The sequence below is a fragment of the Limulus polyphemus genome, unplaced genomic scaffold (assembly GCF_000517525.1).
Source record: "Limulus polyphemus unplaced genomic scaffold, Limulus_polyphemus-2.1.2 Scaffold2274, whole genome shotgun sequence".
Lineage (NCBI taxonomy): Eukaryota > Metazoa > Arthropoda > Merostomata > Xiphosura > Limulidae > Limulus > Limulus polyphemus.
The window spans coordinates 84,831-105,065 of NW_013667884.1; the positions used below are offsets into that span (position 1 = coordinate 84,831).

General features: G+C 32.3%; 1 protein-coding gene across 5 annotated transcripts in view; it reads left to right on the top strand.

Moving 5' to 3' along the window:
* Positions 1-891: 891 nt before the first annotated feature.
* LOC106466491 (protein numb-like) overlaps positions 892-20,235 on the top strand; it is a 32,855-nt gene continuing 13,511 nt past the window's right edge. For 2 of the 5 annotated variants that reach the window (XM_022394504.1, XM_022394508.1), the window contains exons 1-3: positions 892-1,071; positions 1,995-2,177; positions 10,995-11,090. In XM_022394504.1, coding sequence (XP_022250212.1) covers positions 11,078-11,090 — 13 coding nt within the window. In that variant the 5' untranslated portion in view covers positions 892-1,071; positions 1,995-2,177; positions 10,995-11,077. The remainder of the gene's footprint in view (positions 1,072-1,994; positions 2,178-10,994; positions 11,091-20,235) is intronic. The other 3 variants (XM_022394505.1, XM_022394506.1, XM_022394507.1) reach the window with 3 other exon arrangements.

Consider the following 20,235-nt stretch of genomic DNA (forward strand, 5'->3'; position numbering starts at 1 on the left):
CAGCTGAAATTCCATCTAATTATTGTTTTTCGTTATCTTGTTAGTTCTTTGTTGTTTCCTTTGTCTGCTTAAGTTGTTGGGATCATCATTTATAGCACTTCATTTTTGCCCTGCTTTGGAAGAGTTTTATATTTTTTACAAGCTTTTTTTTCCGCATAGGAACTGTGAAGTGAATATTTAAATAAACCTAAAATTTAAGATAAAAATCACGTTAACTGCAATTTTTTTCACATTTTTCTTAATTTGTCCATTTCGGTTTCAAAATCAGAGACGTGTAAAAGCAAAATTTCAGGTCGATCTTTTGTGGGCTCCTGGTGGTTCAGCGGTAAGTCAGATGGCTTATAACACTGAAAAGAGAGTTTAAATATCCGTGATGGGCAGAGCAGAGGTAGCTCATTGTGAAGCCTTATACTTTACACCACTACCACCACCAACAACAACGATACAAAACAAAAACACAAAACTATCTTTGTCTCCCGCAAGTCACTGCCCAAGAAAACCTTCGTCAACACCTTGAAGATTTAATTCGTCTTGAAGATATTAATTACTTAGAGTTTTCGCTCAAAGTTACGTAATACAATATCTGCAATAGCAGTTTCTTACTTTGAACTGATAGACCATAAAAGTCATGCCAAATTTTGGGTTATGGTTGTCTGACCTAATAGTGGGATTTGAGCCAATTTTTATAGCACATCTACTGCCCCAAAGTGCGAAGCGAGTTTCTGTGATAACGGGCTTTGAACCATGAACCCTGAATTCAATGTTTGAGCACGCAAACTATACGGCCACGCCCAGCCCGGACATAGTGAATAAAGAAAAAAAAGTCTAAAATATTTTTATATTTTAACGACAGATGGTGCTATAGTCACTGGCGTAAAATGAATGCGCAAGCGTAGTTGACGGTAGTGAATGGTAGTTGTATTTTTCTTATGATGAGGTTGTTGGTTATGAAAATCGCAGATGTTAAAAAAAGTATAAAATTCTTATTAATTTCATTTTGCTTATGATTTTTTTGCACTCTATACAGATAAAACACAAGGAAAGGCACAGTTTGTTAATCTTATTTTTAAGGTAAGTGTTTTTTTTTCGTATATGCGAATATTTATTGTGCTACATAACGAACATTGGACGCCTAAGTCTTACTTGGAAAATCACACCCTTTGCATTAGAAATATGTAGATAGGGTTTTTTGTTCTTTGATGATTTGCGTAACGTATGTGCTTTAGCTTTTATTAACAGAGCCCTAAAAGTTATAACATTTGATTGTTCTACATGTTTTTACATGTCCAAGGCAAATGTTAATAGCTTACTCACTGTAATTTGTAAAGTATAAAGCTTGGCCAGTCAGATCATTATTTTATTTTTACATTCGTTACCCTAGTTTTTTAATCAGACAAAATAAGCTTGTTCAATTTAGTAGTTTCGAGTTTTACAGTTGGGTTTTGTTGGCATGATTGTATGCTTGCATGTAATTTCTGTGTTGTAACTTGTAGTATGTTGCCTTAATAAGTTAATTATTTATACAAAGTTAAATCACTACTGTTTGTAGATTTTAGTTTGTAAATTTTATTTCATTTATAAGATTATGTTATGAAACAGTCTGATTTATATTGCTGTCAGTAACTTTTATCGTACAACCTATATCATTATTGAAAGGTTGATCACACTTCACAGTAAAGTGCACTGTTAGAAATTATCATTTCAAATTGCAAAACTCTTCACCTGGTTAAAATATGGATGTCATTTGTTATGTTGGGTAATATGTTTTTATTTTATTCAGTAGTGAAACTTAAGCTTTTTCATGAATTAGATAAAGATGGGTAATCTGAAAACATTGTAGATGAGTGATTCAATCAGTAAAAAAACAATGGATTTTTTTTGGAACTAACATACGTGAGTAAAATTGAGAGGTGATCACAAATAAAATACACACATGTAACAGCCTTATTTAATATATAGTATACTAGTAAGGTTTTTTTTTATTTAACCACAAGCTTAGAACCTTTGTGATGATGGGCTCTTGACAGAAATTGAAGTAACAAGGATGATAACAGATAAGGCAGCCATAATGCAGTTTCTATTTAAGTGAAAGGACCATGTAAAGAAGGATAGTTATTCTGAAGACACTTTGCATTTATACTACCCTAGACCTTACAAAGATGGATATAAGTGTGTGTGTGAGTATGTATGAGAGAGATGGGTATGTGTTGTGGAAATTAAGAGGTTAACAGGGTCACCTGGAAATGGCTGGTTAATTTGAATACATTGGGTAACTGAGAGGATCAGAGGGAGGCGATTTGGTTTTATTCAAGCATTATAGCTGACTGATACATAGGTAGTAGCTCTCCAATTAAGATTTTTATTTTAAGCCAACAGACATCTCTTTTTTTTGTGTGTGATTATGGTTATCAGAAAAAGAAAATGCTTGTTCATGAGTACATTGAAATTTAATGTGTATAAATAAAAACTATTTTCATAGTAATATAGTATATTATTGTATAAATCTTGAAAATAAACAACTTGCATTAGTGAGTGTGTTTTATTTCCATATATTTGCAATAGTTAACATTTGCATATTTTTTCAGCCCAAAAAAAATATCAAATATCAGCCCACAACAAACTAAAATTCAGTACAACAATAATGATTATTATTTTTCTTTGATGTTATCCTATTTAATCAGTTTCATCAACAAAGTAGTATTTTCAAAAGTCATTGCCCAATGTTTGTGTTTTTAGTTATTTTTTAGATTATTTTTGTTCATTAATTACTAATGTGAATTGGAGACAGCACAAAAACATTCATATCTCAAGGCCACTGTTTGTGCAGAGTTCTCCTCTTTCCACTGCTAAACCAAAGATCAACAATCTCTTCTGGGTTAAAATAATCCAAACTGGGGCCTTCTGAAAACATTTTCATGAGGTGTTAAGTGAGTGACATAGAAAGATATGATCTGGGGTCATTCTTTATTTGGTTCTGGGTAGAAAATGCCCTATTACACTGCAGCAGAAATAGGAAGGACCTTGAGAAATCCTTAAATCTCACAGTATAAGGATGAATGGTTAACATGATCTCCCATACATTACTTGTAGGTCTTGTGTCAGAATTCATTGTAGACTAGTGTTTTGGCCCTCCTCCACTAAATCAGAATTTGACTGATGTTACATCCATTTTTCTTTCAGGATAGATTTGAACTAGTTAGTGATGAAAGCAATGCTGTCATCTCTGTAATGTACAATATCATCATAATCATTTGGCTTTGAATTATGTTTGAAAACTTTGAAGGACTTCAGTTTTTTTCTTCTGGTAACACTTCATCTGCACCTCCAATTAAATTTTCAAGACTTTCCAAAAGCTATTTCAATGTCAGATCTACTGTTTAATTTATGTGCTTTTCAGTGGCAGGCACAATGTTGATTGCAGTTGGTGTCAAGATTTTAGAGGATCCTGATAAGTTTAGAATTTGAAAAGTCATCTGATCTTTGTCTCCAGAAGAAACCTGAGAAGTACACAAGTCAGAAACTCCTGTAGACATCCATTTTTTAAGGGGTTTGTTTTCAGTCTTCTTATAGTAATCATGGCCTCTTTTTTACTGGTAAAACAGCTTCGGGAAGGATTAGGTCTTACCTCTGTAAAAACAAAAACAAATGTGGACTTTCCAAGTTTTTCTTGACTTGCTTTGAACAGCCTATGATGAATGCTTCCTTTCTTACTGTAGCCAAATGTTCCACATGAAAATAAACTGCAATGTATTGAGCAACTGAGTCTGTAGTATTGCCAGATTTGGATTTAATAATTACTAACAATGCCTTTCTCACATGAGAAAGCTAGCATGTTCTTTTAACTTGGGTAGATTTTCTGATTGAGACTTTTAAGTTCTTCTCATAATGCCTTCAACTCCATTGCAGACTTTGTACTGTTGTGATACATGTTTGCCAAATCAGGTTAAGTGTCACAGACCTTTTCTAAATATTCACATTTCTTCTGTACATTAAGCATAACAAGCTGTAGTTTGTGAGGGAGACAGTGAGTTGCTACCAATCAAGGAGATTGTTTTCAATATAGCATAGACCCTAGCTTGGTTGCCCATGTTAACACTTATTTCATAAGCCACAAATCTGACTGTTTTTTTATTCCACTGCTTAAGTTTCTCAAAGGAAGTTTCAGTTGCTGCTTTTACACACAAATTATAAATTATTATAATAAATCAAGCATTTTTTATTATTATTTTGTTTTTGTTACATGTATATTCAGTGGCAAACTTAAAAAAGGTTAAGAAAGGAATTTTAATTTAAATGATAATGACAGTAGTGTTCATAGTTGATAGTTAAAAAATGTTAAATAACCAAAACAAAACAATAATAACTACTTATTAAAAAGTGAGTTTGCATAGATCATCAAATACATTGTATCAAGATCATTAAAGAGTTTTAAGCATTATTAATAAAATTAACTTCTAATTATTTTTACTATACACTTAAACCCATCTATTTTGCTATTTATACACTGTTAAAACCATACAATGTATTAACTTAAAATAAAGTTGGGTTTGTACACTAACAAAAGTATGAATTTAGAATGTGACTGCATAATCTTTACTATTTGTTATGAACAATATCAGAATTCAGTCTTTTGGTAGATATACAGTAGCTAATATGAGGCTAAACAGAAAGGAGGGTACTTAGTATTTACTTTAAGTTTGCTGGCACTAGAGCTAGGCAATTTAATCCATCTTTCATTATCTCTTAGCATCAATTACATTGATTAGAGTCACATAAATTAATCAAAATTATGTCTAACTTTAATTGAAATTAGTGTTTCCAGTTATAACTGTGTTTGATTATTTCAAATATTGATTCATCAGATTCTGATTGTAACAGTTGTCACAACAATTTTCAACTAATCAAAATTAGGGTTTCAGATAATTACTATTTCTGATTATTCCAACTATTCAAGTAGTTGAAATATGGCTATTATGTTTGTTTGTTGCAAAGTTCAGAGCTACATAATTGGCTATTTGTGCTGTGCTTAATTTTAGCTTCCAATATCTACAACTGGCTTCTTTGCTTTTGGGATCTTATAGGGTGAGACACTGCTATTTGTTTCCCATCCACTGCTAATAGGGACTTACGGTCCATTTTTTGGAGCCACTCCTGTACATTTAGAATCATGTTTTAGTTGCTCTTTTGTTTCATTATGAGATATTATCATCTTTATTCATCTTACATGTTCAGCACCTTCCCGTCCTTTACCTGTCTTACCTGCGGGTTTTCTTCATTCATCTTGTATGCTCGATGCTGATTTGAGTTCTGGGTCAATTGGTCCCACCTCAATCAATTCTTGGGTCTTCCCCATTTTAATATGTAGTCTTTTATCACATTTGATAGGCTATTTCAGCATGACTGCGCATGTCCATGGTACACGTACTTACTTCCATTTTTTTTCACCACATGAGTTGGTACCAGTTTCATGCCTTGACCTCTGGACTTGTTTTGGTTCCATATGTCTTTTGTGGGGTGGTCTGCATTTTACCTGATATCTACATTCTGGGGGATTTTACCTAAACTATTAATTGGATATCTTGTTTTTAGTTAGTTCCCTCCAAACGGGAGTAGTCTTAACATACTCAACTACTCCTTTCACAGTCAGCTCAGGTAGTTGGATTTTCCAGTTGGATAAGTTTTTATTGTTACATACCTCACATTCTAGTCTCTTTGGGGTGTGTATTTTTAAGTATCCCCTACATCAGGACCATCAATTCTCTTCCTCAAATGCATTCGAAGGAGTTTTTGGGTTATTCAGGCCTTTACTTTAGGTTTTCCTCTTAATTTTCATTCTTCCCACTTCATCTATATCAATCAATTCAAAGATGGATGGGATCTTCAAGGCTTGTGGCACGTGAAAATTTTTTTGCAGCACTGAACGAGAATAGTTATTTATGTGAGAAGAGGTAAGTACCTATCAGAAATACATTTTCAGTATAGCAAACTTGTAACTTTATAACTTTGATTGTAACTTATGATTAGAGGGTCTTGGGTTTGATTCCCATTGCTACCAAACTTGCTTGCCCTGTCTTTGTTATGGCAAAGTTGCTAAGACTATCTTTCACTGTCTCTGATTTTCAACTGTTGATTACAGGGAAGACAACTGTTTGGCAGCACCTGCTGCCAACATTTTTGTTTATTCTTCCTTTTTGAACTGCTGAATAGAGGGAAAGACAACTTGTGGCATCCATGCCCCCCCCCCCCCTCTTGAAGTGTGGAGTAGTGAGAAACCAACTGGCTGGCAGCACCCAGTGCCAGTTTTTATTATATCTTTTCTATTTGAACTGCTGAGTAGAGGAAAAGTAATTGGCTGGTAGCTACGATGCCAACTTTTTTCTTTTGCTTGTATTATTCAATTAAGAAAATGTAATAATTAATTAATCACCCAGCTCTAGTTTGTACTATTAAATCCACCTGGGCCGAATATGATCAATGCTGCATGGTGGAGGTATGCACTCTACTGAGTGCCCCTCTAGTTATTAATTTAATTAGCTGGTGCATTTATCCAAGACAACCTACATATAATATTTACAGTACATGCAATGAATCAGTGTATATTTCATAGGTAATTGCTCTAAACACAATTAATTTAGTACTTTATAAATACAATTAAAACAAAATGAATTCATGAAACTCACAATTTGCATGTTCATATTGAACTGCTTTATTTTCAATGATTTGGCTTTTCAGTTCCCTTCTTAAGAAGTTGCACATACACTACTTTGTTGTCTGAACTAGACAAATCATTGGATCCATCCTGCTTAACAAAGAAAATAATTACTCCTCAAGAGTAGTGTTGAAGTATAATTTGGCATTTATCCAGAAGTCATACTGATAATTTCAGTATATTTAATGTCATTGGCATAGGTAGCACTTACATTGACTCCTTTTTTTTTTGTAACTCTGGCATTCAATGGTACTTTGTGAAAGGGAACTTTTCCTTTGTAGTAAAAGAAGTTGTGTGTTAATTTTTATGCACATGTCTCTGCTTTGTTAAGTTTTGTTTCAGTTTCATCAAAGCACATAAGAATTTTCCATACTTCAGGCTACATTTACTTTCCTAAAATATACTGCTGTGCCTTTGCATGCTTACTTTTGTTTGATTAGTGATTCTTTCTTAAAAGAGCTGCAAATTGTAATACAATCAGTCCTCCTGGCAACTTGCAAATCTGCTTAACTGCAGTATGTTACTCCTGTTTCATGAACTAACTAGTGGAACTTTTGGCACCATGATGGCCAAATCTACTGCCATGAATTTTTCATGTTGCATAATAAAAAACTCAGACTCCAAAGCCAAGGGTTCTTTTTGATCAGAACTTGTGTTCTTCTGTAATATCAGAGTCACTTGCTTGATTTTTATCTCCTGCTGGTTTGAGATTTTGGTGAAATTTTTTTTTTTTTTGGTTTTTGAATTAATAAGAAACAGTATTTTTCTTGTCTGTTTGATGCCATTTTTACGGTCTTGCAGTTTTCACTTTCATGAGCGAGTGCTGCACATATAATGATCTAAATTTCCCATAGCAATCAAATAATCTTTATGGACAGAGGTCCTAAAAAGTCATTTTATTTTAAACATGGGTTTAGGGGCATTTAAATAATATAAAAAAATACTAATAATAGTGTTGAAAATACTGGGAAAATATTATATTAATAAGATTTGCCCAACTGTGTTGTGTGAAAAATTGTAAGTTTAGTTGGATGATAAGAGGTTAAACTTCAAAATGCAGAAATGGAAATTATTATTCAGTGATGAGTTTCAAAAGCAGTTCCCTTTTCATGAAAAAATGAAGATTTCTGTGTGTTCCATTTTATAAAACTGACCTTTGGACATTACAGTTCTTTTAAAATATGAAAAAGATTGATGTGATTTGTTTATGAGTTTATTACAAAAGGTGAAGCCACAGATTGTTGCTTGCAGAAAAAGAGAGCAACAGTAGTGTATCACCCAGTGAAAGACAATCAGAGTTTCCTTTCTTTCTTTCTACTGGTTCTCTATATTAATTGGAAAGTTGAATAAAATAAAATTTATTTCAACAGAACAAACTGTGAGACATTCTTCAACAGCTTGTTGGTGCCACTTGCAGTGAAGAAACTGAATATGACAGTTCTACATTCATTTCAAATTCAGTGCATGTACAAATTAAAATCTTAGAAATTTTATCCATTAAGGATGAAACATATATTTTTGGCAAAATATGCAGAGAAATGTTGACAAGAAAAAATATTTCTGATAAAGTGGTAGGATTTGATGATGACAATACAAACTTTGGAGGTTCATGTCATGCGAGTGCTAAAAAAAAGGGTTTCAAAATCTCTCAACATACTTCAACAGGGATCTTTTAGAATCACATGTGCACTTTACCTTTTTATTAACTGTATTCCAGCTGCTGCCGCTGTGTGCCTGTAGTTGTTGAATTAATGGAAGTCGGGGGATATACAGGTACTTTTGTATTCAAACAATACATATAGCATAGTTTGTTACTGTTAAGATCTAGTACAACAGATTGCTTGGTTATTACAAGCAAGTTTGTTGGCTCTACTTCTAGATGTTGAATATATTCTAAAAATGTTTGGAGGCCTCTGTCAGTGTTTCTATCAAATGAAAGATGCCTACAATCCTGCACCAGTTTTTGAAGATTCTGTTTCCAAAGTGTAGCTTTGGCTTGTTCAAAACCATTCTTCTGTTTTCCAGTAGTCAGTCATTGAAAATGTATAATGAACTTGTTAGTGCAATAGAAACAGCTGTTAAGGTTTTTAAGTTTAATAGAAAAATTATGAAATGAAAGGAAGCTTTGTTTTGACTTTGGAAGTTTATGAGTTGTCTCAATTAGAAGATAAAGGTGCTGTGTTTTTGAAAGAGTTAAAAGAAGCTGCAGTCAGATTTCTCAGTGTTAACTGGATGTGTGAAAACAAATCTTAGAGAATTGAAACATCTGTTGTGGGTTTTGCTATAATAACATCCAAATTGAGAAGCTGTACAAGGTGCACGTGATGTATTCAAAGGTGTTTTCAAAAAGTCTGATATTGACATTTATTTGATGAGACTACTTTCTTGAAGAATCATGTCACCAATGACAAGATTATAATCTGAAAAAAATTATATTTTTTCAACAGTTAGTGATTGTCAGGTGGAGGTTATCAAATACTTCAGTATCTGCAGTGTATTATCCAAAAAAATTATGGCTTATGCATTATGTAGTTTGCCATTTGTTTTCCTGGCAAAAGTGTCCCAGTTTAGTATTTTTTCCATGGAGAACAATGTATGAACTTTGAAGTACAGAAGAAGCTATGAAGTCTCTGCTAATTTATTTGATAAACATTTGAAGAAAATTGTAAAAATGCATCAGGCACTTAACAAAAACAAAACACCAGTAAAAAAGTGTACAAATCTAAAACATGCACATGGTGCAAGTCTTAGAAATCCTTCAAGGTGAGGTAAGCAGTATTGTATCTCAAGTATAAATGTTTGATGGTAGTACATTTTACTATTTGTTTTTATTTTGTGCACCAAATTTGTTTTTAAAATATAGTAAATACATAACATATAGATGATGGATTTTTTTTAACACACATTAGCTGATGAAGATTTATGAATAAAAGAATTTTCAAAACACTAGCCATAATAGATGAGTGGTAAGGTCACATAAAGACATCATATAATGGTGAAAATTTCTGAAGAAATCTGCATTATAGATTTACGTAAAATTGGCATTTGAGGGGTCCAGATAAACAATTTCTAAATTTTTGGATGTTAATAAATGGTATTGCAAGATAAAAGAAACTCTCATTTACTTCTATAGGAAGAGATTTCATAAGCTCTTTGCCACCCACATGTGTTTTCACATTGTTAAATGCTCTGGCATTGTGTTTTTACCATAGTGGTTGTATATGAACAAAGGTAGGCAAATGCTTTTTATTCATGTTGAAAATGTTTAAACAGAAATCTTTTTGTGAATGATGATGGTGGAAACAACAAAAAACAAACAAGTAATATTAGAAGTTTTAATATGTCCAGCACGGATCAAGACTGTATGTGTGTGAAAGCTACAAATCCTGCCACAAATTGGAGGTTATAAATAGACCATTATAATTGTAACATATATTTCTCTCTCACATTATTAGATGGTGATGGAGATTAATTAAGGTCTTGTTTTACATTATAGTCTTCCAGAAGAGGTTATATGGGGTGGTGATCTGATAACACAGATGTAGTTAGGTTTTACTAAAAAAAATCAGATGCATGTATTAGCACTGCCAAACAAATAAATTTATCTCATTTAGCTGGTTGAAATTGAATAAAAAAATACATATTTTCATGTAATTATAGTTTTATGAAATGAGAAGTTAAGGTACACTATGGTACAGGTAAATGCCTAGAAGAAACTAAATCACAAGTTTACTTAAAATAGTAGACTATGTTGAAAACAATTTCAATGTGTATCAGATTCATATAGATATTCTGAAAACTCCATTTTAAAGAGAGGGTGCCAACTGGGTAGTCTGAATGCACTTAATGTGGTAAAGATACTAAGAACACAAGTTTATGGTAACATGGTGTTATCTGGCCACTCAGTGAAATGAATCAAAACCAAAGTGAATTACTGTATAATCCTCCACATTTATTTATTTATCTCACAAAAATCAAAAGAATTTAAGCAGCAAATGCCACATCATTGGGCAAAACCATTCCAGTAATTTTATAACTCTGAGACTCAAAGATAATTTTAACAAAGGACAAGTCTATGTGCAAACTTCCAGAGTTTTAAGTTTATTGTTCAATTTATTTCATATTCAAGTTCACATTTCCCAATATTTATTTTTACAAATGAAAAAGACCACACAAACAGGTAGATTTGTCTCTAGCTTAAATTTGTAAAGTAGACATCATTTTAGTAGCCTGTATCTGTACTCTTTCTGGCAAGTTAACATACTTTATCTTTCTTATTGTGAAGGGACCAAACATAAGGTGTCAGAAAATCATTTGGCACATCAGAGTGACCTTCACCCAACAGAGCATCAGAATTAAGTAAAATTTATGACAAGTTCATGTAAGTTTGGTGAACATTCTGTAGATATTGAAGGTGAATAACAAGTTCACATAAAGATAGATACTTTTATCAGTAGATGAGTAACAGTTTTATGTAGACAAATAGATAATCTGCTAGAGTGAGAGGATTACATAAATATGGGTGTTTGGTTTAATAACTGTTGAAGGTAGAGTGGGTTATCTGATAACAGTTGAGTGAAAATGTGATATTTAACTGATTTACATTTAGAAGAGCATGAAGACAATTAACAATATTGTGTAACTTTTGGTGAGTAGTGTGTAATCATAATGATATAGATATAAGTAAGCATTTTATAAATACTGCAGATAAATTACAGATCCTATAGCAATAGGTAGGTTTTCCATGTGGATATACTGTATTTAGTCATATATTTCCATAAGATCATGTACTAAATTGGATTTTGTGGAATAAGAAAATTGACTCTTATACGCAGATTATTAACTTCTGTGTGTAAGATCAGTTTTTACTAGTGTTTCATAAAATACTTCTTCCATTACTTGTGGAAGTTTGGATTGCTTCCATACTGACACACTAACGGTGTATGTTATTAAAAAGTGAAAATATTTTCATGGTAAAAAATAAAACTACAATTGTTTTGTTTAAATTGAATAACAGGATCTTTATTACTGCAAGTGAAAAGGCTGGAATTGCATTGGATTAAATTACCTTAATATGATGGACCTCATCTTGTTTATTTCTCTATATTTAGTATCAAAATTGTAACTACTAGGCAAGACACTAATGATGTGTGTAGAAATAATTACAGTATGACGGATCTATTAATAAAGTGTAAATTAATTATAGAAATTGACACGCACAAACCAGCTTTGTGTGACAGCAAGAAAGTATTTTATCATTGCTTGAGGCAGACTCTCATAACTGCATAAGTAGGTTAGCTTAGCACTTCAAACTGTTGAAGCAGGCAGAGGTTTTCACGTGCTCAAAAAGTTAAATATGCAAATTTATGGTTGACTGGCCTACTTCTTCCCAAGAAAGGACTGTAAGCAGGTCAAAGATTTTCAAGACTATCATGTGTGACTCCCCTCCCTTGGTTTGCTGACACCTGTTACATTACCTTTGTTTGCCTTGTTTTTTTATTGAAACATGTTGGCATAATTTTATATTATGACTATGAAAAATTGTAATAATGTTATAGTTACTTTCATTTTATTAAATATATATATCATTGCCCAAATAACTTCTTCCACATGCTTAGCAAATTTTTGAATCATTTTAAAGTAAATGGTTAAAAATTATAAATATGCTTATAAAAACATTAAAATATGCAAAAAAGATATCTCAAGCAGACCTCTTCATACTGCTTAGGCAACAGAGATATGATTTCAGAAGCATCTAGAACCTGACTTGCACATTCATATTCACAGTTCAGTATTTGTTATCTATAAACTTTGTTATATATTTGATTTGTTTGTTAATACAGCTTGCATATTTTATTATGTACTTTAGTTTCTTTGTATAAATTAGAGAATTTTAGTTGTCTACACAAATAGTTTAATTGGTAAAATGCTGCTGGTGTAAGTAGTCACAGCAGTTTCATTAGAAAGCAATAGCATTACAGAATGCAGAGGTAAAATTATTCAGGATAAAGATATAAAAAGTTTGATATTGTGTCATTATTGGCTAGAATGTATATCTAATTTTATTATTTTTAAATTTTGTTATTATCTTTCTTTGTTAGCTTAGTATACAAATTTGACTATCCTAAATCTCCAAGCTGCCAAACCTTGTGAAATATTAATATATTTGTTGTCTAAATGTTATTAACAATAAGGGTAACCAACTGATGAAACTGCATTCTGACCTTTATAAATAAGAACATTATATTTAATTAACTATACTCATTACAGGGTTGATTTTGATTTTTGTTTTTGAACTTTGATCTAAGTAGGTACCTTGCTCTGATCAGAAGTTAATATTAGTTGTTAAAAATATGGAATTACAGTTTTTCTTCAATAAACTTAAAAGTGAAAGAAAAGTGTAAAAAAAATAAAATCTACTGTCTCATTAAATGCTTTTAAAATATATATTACTTGTAAGAAAGATATAGAAAAAACACCTAAATAATGGCAAGATAAAAAGATTTAATTAGCTGAGGGAAACTCTGTATGTTGCAAAATCTGGTCTATTTCAACAGTGAAAACTGTAAATTAATAATTATTATAGAACTAGTGTATAGTCAGACAAAAATGATTGGGCAAGTACTATCACCCCACCTCATAGTACATGCTAACCTCACATTTCATAGCTAACTGAAATAAATACATTTTGCGAAATCAAGCTTGACCAACAAAGAAGCAGAAAAGTGCAGTCAAGGCAGTCAAATGATGATAAATTCATTTGTGATTCAATCAAAATTAAGATCATTCATGAAATGAATTTCTGATGTATTCATAGAATATTTATTGGTAAAAATCAGTTAGATTAAGAACTTCTAATATGCAATAAGAATGAAAGATGGAGAATAAAAGCTGCCATATTCTAACCTACATAAAAGCCAGTGTGTAAGAACACGCTTGATTTCTCAAAATAGAAGAAATCATAAAAGCCAAAATGCATTTATCCATATAGAATAGTTCGATTACTGTCTGCCCATTACGATTTTAGTGACGGGGGTGCAAGGAGGCTATGAAACCTTATAAGTGTAGTGAGTGTTGTTATAATGAGCTAAAGTAAAGATGTAGTGTAGGACCATGTAGCCTAGAGCCAGGTGCATAAAATTTATCCTGAAAATAAAATTATCGATTCAATTTTAAACTTAAATCATTTCTGAACTAAACTATTTTCTGTTATATCACTAATGTTTTTAATAAAAAAATCAAACCTCTTTAATCAATGGAGACTGTAATTTAAGAAATCAACAATTATTTTTCCAGTTTTGTTGTCAGTACATTTCATTTTATACTTTCAGTACATAGACTAACAACAATATTAGGTTATATTTTTTTTTTGCTAAGCAACATGACATAAAAGCCATTGTTGGAATTTAGTGTTACCAAAACGCATTGGCTTTTTTGTATATTAGAAGTTGTTAATCTAACTGATTTTTACCAATAATTATTATATGAATACGCCACGAATTCATTTCATGAATTATCTTTTCTGCCTCTTTATTGGTCAAGCTGGATTTCGAAAAAATGTAATTATTTTAGTTAGCTATGAAACGTGAAATTAGGGTATACTATGGTGTGGAGGTGCTAGTACTTGCCCCATCATTTTTGGCGGTCTATACGCTAATATTAAATAATTACTGGGCTTTCAAATAACTCACTATCTCTTCATAAAAACTCCTCAAAGTTTCAACATACGTCGATGATATTATATTTTTCATTTAATTTATAAAGCTTATAACGTATTAGAATTTCAAATAGCCTGAAATTGAGTTAATGTAAATTTAGCAGTTAAATTGTACTTTGGATTTAGTAGTTAAGTAAAAGCCGATATATAGTCAGTTTATGATATTTACCAACAAGATTGATACACATAGTTTTCTTTTGAAATACACACAACAATACAATTTACAATAACAGTTATTACAAAGAATGATTTATAAACAAAAGTTTCACAAACTTACAAGCAATATAAAGTCTTCTTTCTAGTCTGGAACTTCCTCGATATCTTATCGAGGGTTCATGATGAGCGAGTTGATTACGAGTTGTTGTAGGTATAATTCACTTCACAGGAAGCTAGCTAGTTTTGTCCTTCGTTATTTTCCAACAACACACGCCGAGTTTTCCACGATGAATTTATATAATGTTTTCGTAAAATTACTAATGTCTGATGAGAATCCACTGAAGTTAAACGATTTGTAATGTTCGAACTTTGTAATTGCTCCTGGTCAAATATATTAAGTTTTCCGTTTGATAAGCGTTACATCAATCACAGTTATAGCTTCCGAAGTTTATAGCACACTGACTATAGCGAAGTAATAATAAATACTATTTTTTCTCGCGGCTCGTTGGTTATATTTATAGGCGTGTGGAGGCTTTCTTGAAAATTCAGATTCACGTAACAATACTGAGCTACATTTAAGCGTTTACGTACATACATATATTGTTGATTCTTACTCTCGAGAATATTTTACAACTTTGGAGAATGGGCGGGAGTTTCGCAATACATATTTAACAACATAAGTCATGTATGTTTCTAAATATAAATTTAATCTAAACAAATGTTGATATTAAAATAAATATATAATAAATTCGCTATAAGCCACCTCTAGAGGCGCTATAAGAAAATTCTTAATTCGTTGAATCGACATTGCTAACTGTTGACTAATCGAGAGATTTCTCAAATGTTAATATAATTATGCCGTGTACTAAAGCCTTTTATTTTTAAATAAATAAAGAGAGGAAAAGAAATTTGCGACACAATATTAATTAATGAATCCAGGAGGCGTAGAGTCAAGGGGGTGACAATTCCCCCCAAATTCTGGCCCAAATAGTTTTTCGGGTAAAAATCACCCAGAATATTCGGGCAAAATCTCCGTACATATCTATAACTTTTATATTTGCAAACTGATTCTGTCTTTTTCAGAAAATATATTATCCACACGTGACATTTTCACTTGCACCCTTTTTAACCCTTTAGCGCCGTATGGTTCCACGTGGAAGTCACTGGAATCATTTTTTCAAGCGACTTTAAACCTTATAATACATGATTTTAAGGTCGATTTTATATTTTCGGGCCAAACTTGCTGACCCTCCCGGTCAAAATCAAGCCCCTACGCCTATGCTCTAGGACGACACAAAAATATTAGCGATAGATAAAGTTTACCAAGTACAACTTAGTTCTTTACTCCGCCAGTAATCCTCTTAAACAGTGATGTTTTAAATTGAATAGCAAATCTATATGACAGTTTGCTATCTGAATTGCTTTAGCCAATTTACAATAAATTTGTATTTATATTATCATCATTGGACGTGAACAAAAATCTACTATTTGCGTGCCATTTTTACACCACATTTCTCACTTTTAGAGAAAGGCTAAAACATTGGCCCAGTAAATAACCAGGAAATGATGTAGAATAATTAACGAAATTGTATCAGTAACATGACGTTTATGGATCATTTATCCTTAAAACCGGAAGCTTGAAGCACCAGTGGATTCTACACGTACAAAAAATAGTATTACACCTATGCTTAAAATTTTCATTAATCACGAGCTGGCTGTATACGAACATACCAGTTAGCGATCGCGTCGAAATTAGATGCTTGGCCTCACGTAACAACGAAGCACGTGCACGTCGAGCCTACAGTTTGCCAGTTTGAATAGATCGTGGGCCGTGTATCTCTTAGCAACGGAGCCCAGCCATAGGATTGGAAGCAGAACCTGGACCGATTTTCTTTTTCCTTTTTTTTTGTTGAGACGTCTTGTGGACTACCTGTTTGTGATAAAAATAAATTACGTTTTACATCCTACTTCTGTGGAAAACCTAGACTTTCAAACTTGAGTCTCGAAGCAGAGAGATTTTGTGAGAAATAAATAGCAGTTTCTCACATTGTGTTAACTTACCGTACAAGTAGAGATAACATGGAAGATGGCTTCTTTTGCGTAAGTTAGCTTCAACCTATGTTTTAATTATATAATCCTGTTGAATTAATTTTGTTTTCAATTTCCTGTCTACCCTGTTTGAATTATTACAATGAACAATTAATGTTATCTGGTTTTTGCTTGTTTGCTGTAAAATTGAAGATAATTTTCATTTTTTTTAGTATAAAATCTCAAGATCTATCGATTGATATAATCTATTTTAGACAGATTATTGTTATCGTTCTGTAACCTTATTACGGATTCAGTAAATTGGTTATCATTATTGGTGTAAAGCCCTGATGACTTTTTTAGGGTGATTTGTGACTAAGAGGGGACAGGTCCTTTGCACGGTGAGAGCTAATTGGTCATAAAAACTACTAGTAACTGCTGGATTTACAATCGAAAAATGCATTTTATGTTAACCTCCATTCACCTTATAGTGAGACTCGTTTTACTTTAACAAGAAGAAAACAGAAGAAACGACGTACATTTTCAGTTTAAAACCAAAAGATGTTTATCTCGGAATAATATTATTTAGGTACTTAAGCTTTTTCCATAGTTAACATTTTATGCAAAAATACGTGTATGAAACATAATGTGGAATAATGCATTCAAGTGTTGTTCTGGCATTGATTTTTCAAGTGTTGTTCTAGCATTGATTTATACATTAGATATTGATTTCCTTTTCTTAGGCTGGTGGGAGAAACGAAAGACCTGTTACTTTGATAAGTAATAGAACCTAGAGTTAGCCATGAACAATAACTTAACTTCAACACTGATTTAGATAATCTAGTTGTGCAGCATTTACTGGGATATAGTCGATAGCGGACTAAATTAGCCAATATAAGTAAAAGATCTGAGTAAAATACACTTAAAAATAAGTATTAAAATCTGAGTTCTTGGAACATTTTTATTTCTTCTTTCTTTTAATTTATCGACCAATTTTACTCGAGAGGCACATGATTCTTTACACGTTTCTGAGCAATGTAAATTATAAGTATATCTAATTCTCATACTAAAATAAAAGAAGCGTAACATGAACAGGTTGCGCTATGAAATACATTACCGTGATGTTTGATGTGATTAACACCATGACAAATTACTGCTACTTCTGAAGTAAGAGAAGTATGTTCTTTATTTTAATTTGAAATGGTATCTAACCAAAAAAGTAAACTTACAACTGATTAATAACATTTTTTTCCCCTATCTTTACAGGAATGGGCCAGTGATATTTCTGGCTTCCTCCCCTTCTTCCTTTCTCTGGAAGGAAGCCACTAAGTGTATTATATGACCAACTTCTACGTTGGCAATAGTCCAAAACTTTCCTCGGTGTAGGCTCCCGTTTCCGTTTCGTGGTAAAATGCTATTCAGTTCTATGGCGCTAGAAGTTGTCTATTTACGATTGCCCTCTCGGTTACTCAGCGGTTAAATCTGGGTGGTTGTAACATTAGAAATCAGGTTGCGATACACTTGGTGAGAAGTGCATAGATATATCAATGTGTAACTTTGCGCTTAACAATAAACAAACAAACGATACTAATTTATTGAACTGTGGTGTAAGATACAGGGAGCACAGTTCATCAAGTGTAAACAGACTGCGCAAGTGTATCAAAGCATCTACAATTTCTAAATTTCTAAAACATAACTTGTTTAATAAACCTATTTAGAATAATAGAAAAATCAGTTTACTATATAAACATACATTGATAATATATATATACATACAGTTTATTCTTTCTGCCCTAGAGCAGGCCGGATATGGCCTAATGTTTAGTGTGCGCTAAAAGAGCGACGATCAGATTCCATTAATCGGTAGATAAGAGTAGTTCAAGAGTTGGCGGTGGGTTCTGTTCACTAGCTAATATCCCTCTAGTGTATCAGTTCAAAATGAGTGTAGTTTTGGACGAAAATCTACAATAAACAAACTACCCTAGAGCACTTACTCTAATTCAAAATAATATCCAATCTATTATGTATAGATTTAGTCAACCTTCGCAGTTTACAAAGTTCACGATTCCAGAGAAATGAAAATGATATGGATATCTACAGCTGAGGAACGTCCATAACACAAGCGTTGAACATACGTATTCCCGACCGGTTTGTCTAATCTAATAAACCTTACATTTTTGGTAAACACACACACACACACACAAAAGGCAACTAGGAGGATTTATAATATAGATAATCTTTAATTAGGGTAAAGTTATATCTCGCAATTGGTTCATGAGCATTAAAAATACCTGAAGATCTTAACTGTACTATTAATTCTCTCCACATTCTATTAAGGAACTTTGAAAGAACGAGTTAAGGAAGTTACAACCATCATGACACCATATTTTTAAATAAACACTCAAACATAAACTACCCAAATTACCTTCACATTTTCATTATAAGACCTTTAACTACAAGTTACGAAAATTGAGAGAACCTGTAACCTCAAGTTGTTTAAAGATATTGAAATTGTGCCTGTATTTTACCCAAAAACTGCATACCGAAAGACTTTCTCGTTTAGAAGCACCACATAATTCTTTGAATTTGAAACAATTTCACAGAAATACTAAGATTAATTGACAGAAGAAAAACAACAACAAATATTGAAAACCGTGCTCATAAAAGAATGGTAAAGTAACAAGTTGTAGATCCCGCTGTATTATTTTAATAATAATTTCTGCAGATGTATAATATCACAGAAAATAAAACAAAAGTGTGTGTGTGTCTTATTACAATCTGACCTATAGATACTGAATTACCTCTCGCTCGTTTCGGCATCAGGCTTTAGGTCTTTGTAGACCTGGGAGGGTCAGGTACAACTAGACCTCTTCCTCCCTCCTGTACTGTATTTGATATACATTGTAAAATGCTATTTAGAGCTTCAAGTAAACAGGGCTAGAAGATTCATTATTTAACACTGTTTATATTTCCCTTATCAGGGCCAATGTCCATGAATGTAATACATAACATTTTGTGTTTCCGTTATCACTTCACTTTATTTGGTCAATGCACAAACTTTTCACAAATAGTTCATTGGTAATTTCACACTTTTCGAGATTATCATATCAAGAATTATGCATTTTACATAAGAAACCGTTTAAATACCCAGTCGATATTCAATCAAGTATATTGTAGGTTCTGGCAATTCTGAATTACCGCGTTCTACCTTGAGTTAGGCCTCACTAAATTCTGTTCCATTTTTTAAAATTATTTGAACCAGCTTTGTTACGGCTTTGACATCAGTGACTACTAGCTGATAAAGGCTCCCTATTTAAAACCAAAGATTACGAGGTGTGCAAATATACACGCGTGTTTCTATTTTTCTTCTTCTCTATATAAGTTCTTCACCATGTTTAGGTTTTGTTCTTCTTCTATGTACAAATTCATAACAACAGTATGTTTCTATTGTTCTTTCTTTATGTAAAAGTTCATAACAACAGTATGTTTCTATTGTTTTTTCTTTATGTAAAAGTTCATAACAACAGTATGTTTCTATTGTTCTTTCTTTATGTACAAGTTCATAACAACAGTACGTTTCTATTGTTCTTTCTTTATGTACAAGTTTATAACAACAGTATGTTTC